This window comes from Orbicella faveolata, unplaced genomic scaffold (assembly GCF_042242905.1).
Source record: "Orbicella faveolata isolate gen_17 unplaced genomic scaffold, um_ofav_v1 contig_35, whole genome shotgun sequence".
NCBI classification, from domain to species: Eukaryota; Metazoa; Cnidaria; class Anthozoa; order Scleractinia; family Merulinidae; genus Orbicella; species Orbicella faveolata.
Window position 1 is genome coordinate 2,177,888 of NW_028301564.1, and position 10,535 is coordinate 2,188,422.

The 10,535-nt window shown below is 37.1% G+C and overlaps 1 protein-coding gene across 2 annotated transcripts; it reads right to left on the reverse strand.

Annotated features, from left to right (window-relative positions):
- Positions 1–530: 530 nt before the first annotated feature.
- Positions 531–10,534, reverse strand: LOC110048350 (zinc finger MYND domain-containing protein 10-like). Of its 2 annotated transcripts, none has more exons than XM_089274361.1 (16): positions 10,411–10,534; positions 10,116–10,158; positions 9,639–9,704; positions 9,211–9,324; positions 8,704–8,757; positions 8,066–8,145; positions 6,934–6,985; positions 6,461–6,549; positions 6,324–6,364; positions 5,674–5,733; positions 5,392–5,474; positions 4,606–4,695; positions 4,357–4,482; positions 3,816–3,937; positions 3,408–3,533; positions 531–2,257 (listed from the first exon to the last, which is right to left on the reverse strand). In XM_089274361.1, the coding sequence occupies exons 1-16, from the start codon at positions 10,518–10,520 to the stop codon at positions 2,188–2,190; spliced, it is 1,326 nt and encodes a 441-aa protein (XP_089130487.1). In that variant the 5' UTR covers positions 10,521–10,534; the 3' UTR covers positions 531–2,187. The 2 variants fall into 2 exon arrangements, with proteins under 2 accessions (XP_089130487.1, XP_089130489.1); XM_089274363.1 differs by having other exon boundaries at positions 6,934–6,975; positions 8,044–8,145.
- Between the last annotated feature and the right edge of the window lies 1 nt (position 10,535).

Consider the following 10,535-nt stretch of genomic DNA (forward strand, 5'->3'; position numbering starts at 1 on the left):
TTTTTTAACTGATAGCCGAGATCCAAGATCTGCAAAATTGACCGATAACTCAGAAATGGAATGAAACGTTTACTGGTAGCTGAGAAATCGCTGAAAACTATTTTTCCCAATACTATGGTCATTCCAGCACCATAAGAAGAGGCCCTATTAGGAGTATTCGGAGTAAGGGATATTTGGGTAAAAATAAATTAAAGGTGTACGATACTTGGTGGGCGGAGGGGGGGAGGGAATTAATGGAATATGGGATATCAAGATCAGATAAAACAGGATATTGAGCAGGAAAATCGTTAATTTTTGTAACTAGAATTAACCAGGTACGCGATATATGGGTCAAAAGTTAACGGCTTGTAGGATACTCAAACGTCACCCCCCCCCCCCCTCACCTCCTAATGGGCCCTCTGAGAACCCTAGCTAACCCTGCGTCAAAACTTCTGCTGAAGCGTTTGTACAATACGCTACAGTTCGACCATTGAAAAGAAACTCACTCACAACGACTTTCGGAAACCTCCTAGGAGAAACAAGACAACAGGTGACGTTTTAAACGCGTTTATTAGGTCTATATACAACTGTATGAAGGAAAAGAGAATTTTTTGGATCAAAATTCAGGTCCATGCACTGCATTCTGGTACAGTGGAATCTCGATTTATGGATCCTTCTGATAGCTCAAATTAAGCCAGCTTTAAGCCGGAAATCCGTCTGTGTTCACAGGCTAGGTTTTACTGAGTATAAGCTTAATTTTGCTACTAGTAACTGTAGCAGACGCTATCTTCCCAAAAATGTACTGATGAAGGGCTATGCCCAACATGTTACGCTGACTTCTCACAAGAGGACACTTTTCGATACTTTTTTCTTTCTACGTTCACTTTAAAATTTTAATGTTTAAAATACAACTGTCTTTCGCGGCCTCTCTAAAATACAGAAACTAGCCAGTTGTAGAGACATGACGTCATGAATGGAGCTGACAGAAAAACAGATTCCACCAGCTACACAGGCTGCAAATGGCGGGAAATTATTACGCGGATACGATCCAAGGGAAACATCCGGCAGAACTTCTTTGGACCGTTGAGTTTCAAAACAAAATACGTATATGGGTTGTTGACCAAGCGTGAGGTCAAGATAGCTGGATATTGGCCAAGTTCTTTTTTTGCGTGTTTATGGGTCACGACCATAAACACGCAAAAAAACGAGGCCATTATCTGCATTATCCATCCATTTTGATCGAACAAACTTGGTTAATAAAGGATCTACAGCTATTCTATGGTTACTGTGCACAAGCGAAAGCATGGACACTTCTGGTCTTATTTTGACTTTGACATGTTTGTGTCTTTACCACAGGCACGATTGGTTTCCCTCACAGCACAATAACAATTCCCAAAACAATTCTAGTGCTTACAGTTTTCTGATATTTTGCTCTTTAAATAGCATTTGAGTTCCTGACTTCCTCCTTTCTTAATTCTAGGAATATTTAGCTAATGTACAAGGTTAAAATAAATATTTACTGACAATAATTCTAATCTGCAAATAGGTCACTTTTGACATATTAAAATTCAGCTTGTTTGTGTTCAAGAGGACGCAAACAAAAGAAATGAATAAACATGGTCATTCAATTCCCTTTGTTTGCATCCTCTAGGCCTCACTGCCAAGCTGAAGTTTTAATATATCGAGAACAGCCTATTCAACCAGTTCTCATCCAATAACATCACATCAGGGACATGATAAGACATTGCTGTTTTGTGAGGTTCCAGAAAATATCCAAAATCACCCTGAAAAAAGGCTTTTGGGAATTCCACAGGGGAGGGGGGCCTCAAAAGCCAAAATTCTTAAGGGAAACTATTAACCAAAACTGGTATTTCCAGAGGGATAGGGAGGGGGTGGGTCAATCCAAAAACCCTCTACCCTCCTCTAGGGGTATGGACATTTTCTGGAACAACACATTAACAGGCTGCCACACCCCCAACCAGGAGGGGAAGTCAAGGTAAAAAGAGACACAGAAGTGCAAATGAAGCTATGACTACAGAAACCTTGAATACCCAGACACCTCAACAACTTTTTGCCACCCCTCTTTGTACCCCTCAAAATCCTTTGTGCCTCTGAGTCACTTTGATATTCCACTGGGTACACTCTGGCAAATATGGGCAACCTTTCAACCAAAATTTGTAAACATCTAACAACCGGGTGATTGTATCATTATGTTTTAGATTCCACTATCAGATTGCAAGTAGGCTTGTGTTTTCTCCAGTGTTTGACTTGGCATTCCCTGGAAGGAGAATGAGGTAAAAGATATCAGTCTAAACGGCTCAACCACAGTAAAATTTGATCAAAGGGATTTTGTAACAAAGTTTGATAAAGAGCAAGTTTTTAAATTACGGTGTGAAGAAAGAGTTTGTTGTCTGAAATCCATCTAAATCTTAGGCAGTGTCCACACTACGCCAAAGGAATTTGAAAACGCAGCTTTATTTCTACCCCGGGGGGGGGGGGCACTGCCATATATGGGCTATATAGGTATGTGCCGCTGTGAAGGGTATGGTTTTCAAGCAGTTTACTCTAGGACAGGGTATATAAATCAGAGCATTTGGGTCTAGAATAGGGTGTCATTTTTCACAAAACTGACCGGTTGGTTGAAGATTTTATCCAGAGTAAGAAAACCAGGAATTGCCACTCAAAAATATAAAAAAATCAAATTGGCAAGTTTAAATTTATGCAAATCAGCCTCAACAGTGTCGAAAGATGGGGAATTTGGGGAGTTTACTCTAGTATTGGTTAGCAAAATTCAGCTGAACTAGCTCTGGTATAGGCTAAGGGTTCCAGGGTCTCAGCAGCACATCCCCACCTTGAAATTTCCAAAGTACCCCCCCCCCCCCCGGGATTTCTACAGTTAGGCCTATCGTGTAAACTACTCCATCAAGAAAAGGAATTTTAAAGTGCCGGCTTTTTGTTTCTGTGTGGATGGAAAACATTTTGAAAACAGAGCTTTTTGAAAATGATCACCTCCCAGTAATCATGTGATTTCCCTGCCCGAGTTTTTGTCAAACACAAATCCAAAATGACTGGTGATTGTTATGTTTTTAAATTCCTTCAGTGTAGTGTGGATGGAAAACATCTGATGCATTTACAGAGAGAAACCTTCATTTTGAAATTCCTCTGTCTTAGTGTGGATGGGGCTTCAACCATTCTCAACTGCCCTTGTCATTCTTTGTTGTTGTAAACTATTATTTTCATGTTAACTTCACTTTCAGTTAGGCAGCTTAGGTTTGCATAGCTCCTTCTACTTTTCAGTGTTTATTCTATGCCATAAATGACCTTGACAATGCAATTTGGGTGCTAACCATAGTGACCCAAAGCCACTGGTAAACCAACAAACAGAATGACAAATCTGCTTTCACACTCATTTAAAAAGTATTTAATACCTTTTACAGTACCACTCTGTTTGACATCTTGAGCATCGTTTAGTTGCTGGTTGGCCACACATGGCACATTTTGGAGGTTCATTGACAAGTTCCTCAAGCATATCCAAATTATATGTGTCTGCCCACCTAAAAGACACAGGTATAAAAGTTCCAGGGTACACACAAAGAATAGTCTAGTAGTCCTTGCATTCAAATATGGATGAGTTTTTACATCTGAATGAAACATCTCAGAAGTTTTCGTTTTTGACTTACATGCCAGAAACATTATGTTACCAAAGAAGTTTTGAAACATCATCAAAATGACTTTGGTTTGCACAGCTCAGGGTGTAAATGATTATAAAATGGGATCAGAGAATAACATTTAAAGACCTGTAACAAAAAATAACTGTCAACAATTTTGATACTCACATTTTAGCTTGTTTTTTAATGTCCTCTGCTGTAGGCGAAAAGAAAGCTTTCTTCTGATATTTAGCAATCTTATCCCATTTGCCCTGGTTTTCTTTCACAAGTTTCTCTCTAATTTCTGGAACCTACATGATATTTTAAGGAGTAGAAATATTGTGTGAATATTAAACAAGTATAGCTCTATTTGCCTAGCATATTTTATAGGATGAAGCAGCATTGCAAAAGCTTAGACAAGAAAAACAATAGCTTATGAAGTTTATCAAAGAAAGCAACCCAAGGCGGAGAAAGGGGCTCAAGATACAGACCGTTGAAAGTGGTCCCCTGTAGGGGTGTCCAGGGGCATCTTCCAGTGGAATATTTTTAAAATGGAGGTCTTTGGAAATCGGACTTCCTGCATTCTGAGGCCAAGTCAGTGTGTTATAATGTCTCATTTTTTATAATTTAGGGGTTCAACTGAACCCCCACAAACCCCTCCCCCCCCCCCCCCCCCCCAAATCTACCCCAAACAACCCTTTAGTGATTTAAACAAACAACGATCATTTACCTGTTCCAGAATAATATCTTTTTTCATAGCCGGTGGTTCCATGATAGATAATTGTTCAAGGTATCTTTGTAGATCTATTAAGCTGGGAATCTGGTCTAGAAGTACCTCATTCATAAAACCTCTTAGCTGAAAAAAATAATCAAATCTTTCCACTGAGAACTGGATGAAACCTCACAAATTACACTTTGTAAAAAAAATTCTGCCAAAATTGCCTCGGTAAGTAACAAAAAGTAACCAAATTTTAGATACCTTTAAAATTTGTTCCTTGCTATAAGAGTTAAGTTCGTACTTTCTCTGACAATCCTCGTTCATAAGGAGTTGATAGACAGCAAGCCATACCTAAACATGAAACATACAAATTATACAGCTTCAATAAACTGTCCAGCAACATGTTAACATGCTGATGACTGGAGAGGACTCTGCAATGCAGCCTTTCTAAAATGTTCAATTAAATACAGTTCCGTATTCCTTTTGATGCAATGTTAAATTCTAATCTAGTATAAACATTAATGATAAAAAGACCTAAATAACTTACAAGCAGCTTTTGGCACATCTCTGAAATGAAAGAAAAACTTTGTTTCCCAAGCAGGATTCGAACCCATCGGGGCAACCACGCTGAATACGTACAACAGGGCTGTAACTAGTAACAGGCAAACCAGGGCACTTGGCTCAGTCATTTTTTTTGTTTTTGTTGTTTATAGTCATCATATACACCCTAAATACTTAACCCCAATTGTTGGGGAGGAGCCATAAAACTCACAAATGTCACAAAGGAAAAATGCCCCTCAGATTGGCTGTGTTCTATCTACTATTTTTGATAACAATAATTGAAATCATTTTTAATTTTATAATATTTATACTAACAAGTAGAATATTCTACTTGTTATATAAGAGGAGAATTTAACCATGGGATACACATTGCCTCAGTCATACCTTTTTCATGGACGTTCCTAAGTAGTCATAATTACTTTAATAATTATTTTAATAATATTGTTTTAAATTATTTACCATAAATCAATGTCATTTTTAACTTACCTGACCCTCTGTTTTACTGAGTTGTAGTCTTCCTCTTTCTGATATCTCTTTCCATGTGTTATCAATAAATTTCATCAATTTTCCTTAATTTACAGAATGACAAGTCAGATGCAACACTAATTGTAAAACCAATATTAAACATAAATGCTCAAAATTCCATGATGTAGATCAGATGGCAAACAGAAGATATGAAGTCATGTTGTGCTGCAGCTGCATACCACTACAAATGTGCATACAAGTCATGTATTTAAACAGAATTATAATATCGATGTATAAACTCACCACCATCTCTTTTTATCCACGGTGGACTTTCCACCAACTGAACGAGTACCACGGGAGTGTCTGCAAGTGAAACAGGGCAACTACAATCAAACATCATCAGAAACCTCTGTTCTATTTTGTCTGTTTACCCTCCAGTCACTTTGTGCTTAAGCTTAGCAGAGTTAAATGTTGAAAATCAGTAATTTAGTAAATCATCCAAGTAAAAGTAAAATTAAACTTAGTAAATCATCGAAGGCTGAAGAAAGACTTCTATCTTATTATAAAATACGTCTAATAATTCACAAAATATTCTGTCAACAAATCATAGATGACCTGCAGGTATATAATAGAGCAGTCTTCAATTGAGTATCATAAAGCCAAAATCATTTAATCACTCTGACCAATCACAAAGGATACAGGCAATCCAATGAACCAATCCAAATGCGAAGGAAATGCATGTGGCTGATGCGAAGTGTGGGAAAACATGTGTAAGTGAAACACGTTTGTTTTTGGCTTTACTTCTAATTGATGAAAAAGTTGTGTCAGTGTTTTTAAGGAAATCCGGGCATAGTACATACTACAAAACAATCTATTTCTCGACACTCAAGTGAAATCACTCTATTTAATCTATTGAGAAAAGATGTACACTCTAGAAACAGTCAGATACTTACTGTGTGTGTTTAGAAGTCGTGTCATGACACTCAAGGGTAAACTACAAAGAAAAGGTAGAGGTTTAGTTTAAAAAGGCCTGTCAGAAATGTACTGAGTTACATGGAATGGAATGGAGTGAGAAGTGCTTTGCTCTTACCTAGCTAAAGAATCTGTGATGTAACGAAGAATTGAAACAGACTTGACACAAACTGTAAAGAATATTGTTCTCTCTTGCTTTTTCAGCTCCTGAAAGGAGTTAGATTACAAATCAGCATCTTGTATGGGAAATTTGTGAAATAAAATTATTAATGTTCATGGTCATGCCGTTGTGAAGGCCATTCAACATTCAGTTACCCTAGGCTTGGTAGCATAAAAAAATTCATGAAGTTGGAGAATGACAATTGACAGCCTTTACTTGATTGCTAAAATTACATGTAAATAACTGTAAACAGACGAAAAACACAAAAAATACCCTGTCAACAAACTGACAACTGAATATTTTTGTAATATAATGAACTTAACTAAAATTAAATATTTAGTTAATAAATTGGCATTGTGACCAGCTTAGCTTGTTACAAATCTTTCAATAATTACCGAATTGAACTAATTAATTATTCAACTAACTAATACCTCTATGCTTGAGGGGTTATCACTACCATTTGTTGATTGATCCTCTTCTTGTCTGCAATAACATTGAATATTTCATACTGCTTTTACCGGTCAGTAAAACGCAGTTAATGGAACCCGACACCCCTTGTGGGTTAGGCTGTTTACTTTCGTCAAGCAATCCAGTAGGATAAACAATAGTACAATACTGAGTGCTCAATTCATGAGAGAACATTCCCTTATCCTAGTAGTTAGCACAAACACAATTCATGTCTGTATTTTAGCTGCTATCTCGTGGTATAATCTAGCAAAATATCTTAGTTTCTCCTAGATTGGCCCATATATTTGTTAGCTCCATTTATTGCTAACAAGCTTGCCACATTGCGTCTATTTAGTTCATAGTACAGCTGTACCTATTGGTTGAACTTTGAGACACTGTCTTGCTATTTAAATCTCAATGCGCTGTCAGAGGGCATTATCGTGGCAGCTTGCACGAGAGTACACAGTTTGTAACAATTAAGCTCTAAATTTCCAACCCTCCCTCCCTTGGAGAAGGGCTTTTATTTGTTATTTGCTAATAAACTGGGGTCACTCCTTAATGTTCAGTTAAGTCTGCATGGTGACTTCCCCCAAGCTTTGGTGTTGTTTGTGTCTTGGCATCTTATATCCTAGCCTTTATCTTGTCCGATCCAGGCTATGCTGTGCTGGGGAGATTAGAAAGGCTCTGCCAATACTCTTGTTCTATTCGACCCACGTTAGTAAGGGAATAAGTGAGGCTTTTTGTTTGTGGACCTACCATGAAGTCACGTCAATCTTGCCACAGGGCTGTGTCCCCCTCAATTACGCCATATTGTTGTTTGCGTATTTTGTTGTGTTACCTTTTACCTGGTTGCATTACATCTACTCTTAGTTTGAATAACGGAATAGTGACATTAAGAGTCAAAGAGCTTAACTTACATTTTTACCATTTATCTAACAGTTTGTTTATCCGTTCATAACTTTGCACTATTATCAGTCAGTAATGAAACTAGTGCCACATACAATTAAATTATTTATTATTAATTATTATTGAAGCTTTATCACTTATAAAATAAAATATTATTCATAAACAGTCAAGTAATTTGAAACCACTACCGATAGCATTGCAGATATGTACCGTGCAAAAAGAAGTGATATTCTTCTGAGGCAATAGTCAGCAAGATCAAGAATGCAATCACCGGCAGCTTCACATGCTTCCTAAGAAATTAAAATACTATTCCATTATAAGTGTAGAATATATATTTTCGTGGATAATTACATACATGACAAAACCTAATTTCTCATAATCAGTGCTCCCCTACCCCCTCTATCACTAACCATGCCTTTCGGTATATTCTAGTGGCCCAATGATTAGCATGTTGCCAGGACTCACTGGGTCCAAGCTTAGTTGCCTTACTGAAAATAATTATAAGTAAACATAATTTACCTCTTCTTGTCTGACAGTTTCAAATATGAATGTATTTAATGATACAAAGGTAGGTAAAGTCTGTGTCCCGCCAAAGTGGCCAGAGTATTTCTACTCTCCCCTAGATGGGATCCTCATCAATTGCAGGGTTACCCTAGAGTAGTCCAGCATAAAAATACATTTATACACTGGGTGGAGAGAGATACTGTGAGATTAAAGTGTCTTGCCCAAGGACACCAGGCAATGATCCTGGCCAGGGCTCAAACCTGGATCACTTGATCAAGAGATCAGCCTGCCAACCATTAGACTACTCTGCCTATTAAATACAACTTGAATACTTTTGAATTTACCTTATGATACAGAATAGTTTCCAGTAGACTGATTACTGTAGCTTCATGGAACAACTGTTGAAAATATATCGTATGAAAAAAAAAACATTCACTTTTGTACCTTACTGCAAGTGGTTCACATGAAATTAAGTAATCCCTGGCCAGTTAAAAATTAATAATTTGTCATGTATGTATACAAAGTGACATTCTGCCTGTTCCAAGCTTTTGTTCAGTAGGACCCTCTTTTTTGCTAACCCCCAGCTCACTGAGAGAATGACACAACATAACGTCGGTATACCATACAGTAGATACTGTTGTGCTTAGTATAGACTCAAGCTGGTATGAAAATGCCAACTGCCATATCTATTTTAAAAAATGATACTAAAATGACCCCCAATAATAAATGATAACTATTGTTGTTTTTCATACACAGTAAGTTAAAACTGACATTTTATGAACCAGATGTACAGTATATCATCAGTCAAAACAACATCAGGTGAAGATAAATATTCTTATTATTATACTTACCACAAAATAAACAGGTAAGGTTGTTTGAGGGTCATAACCTGACTCTAGTATTTTTGGAAACACCTTGTCTTTCCAAAGTTCCACAGCAAGCAACTCATGAATCAGTATAGGGATCTACAGAAAGAAAGTCACACATAAAAAATAGCTCTGTAAAATCAGTTGAGTAACTTGATGGAAATTATTTCCATCAATTTGTGTTTTTCTAGTTGCATATTCATTTTCTGGTTTTTTACTGTGAAATCAAGTTTGCGAACATTAAACAATACTACTGTTTGTATTCTTTCAAGAGGAAATCTTATCAAAGGGAAGAGTGAATTCGTGAGAAAGAAGATGTAAATTTACATTGAAAGCCTAGTTAATAATTTTGATGATATCTATTTTATTGCATATCTGTATAGCTACTTAATTAATGACCAGTCAATCAATACCTTTTCCAAAGTTATAAGCAGCTCCTTGATAAACTCATCTGCCTGTGATGATGCACTAATGATGGCCTGTTAAATTAACAGTCATAAAATGTTGCTTGTTTACTTGTTGTTGTTGTTACCTACCCAATGAAACAAATATCTCAAACTTGGGTTCCAACCGATGTAATTTTCATACTTATTAATTACTAAATAGTACCATCCAGTGAGTTAAAAGATGACTCCCAGTTCTAAACTTAATTTACATTTACAATCAGTCAATGCTGGCGTGGGGAGAGGTTGTGTGTGTGTGTGTGGGGTGGGTGGGTTGGGGGTGTGGGGGGTAGGGGGTGGGGGCGGGGGAAGGTTGGAGAATCATTGACAAGTTCCCTTGAGTACCACAAACCCCGGTGGGGTTCTCACTTTTGGTTGGATCATATTTAATGTCAGTTTAAATTGCTGGTCATCAGTTATTTTAAAGATATTAAATTTAAAGCTTACTTGCATGTTAAGTTTTTCGATAAACTCATGTTGACTCATCCATCTGTGAAAATGGGGAAGAGAACCATTTATTTCTTAAAATTTCGGTAAAAGTCGAAAAAATAGAAAATTTTAATGGCTAAAGAAAAGAAAGCTTAAGTTAAAACACCTGCAAAATATAAGCTCAACTTCAGGCGTGCAAAAAATTAGAAATTATTTTCCATAATTTGAAAGTTGTTACGTAGAAAGTTTTGTTTACAGACCCCTTTACCACAACTACATAAAATAGCTGTATCATAAAGCGACAGAAACTTACTTTGGACTGCCTATTTCCTTCAGCGGATACGTTTTTAACTCCTCGATGTACAATTCTGCTTCTGTTGCTAGCAGAACCTGTTTTACTTCTCCGTTCGAGTCGCCCGCCATTTTGTTTGAAAACTG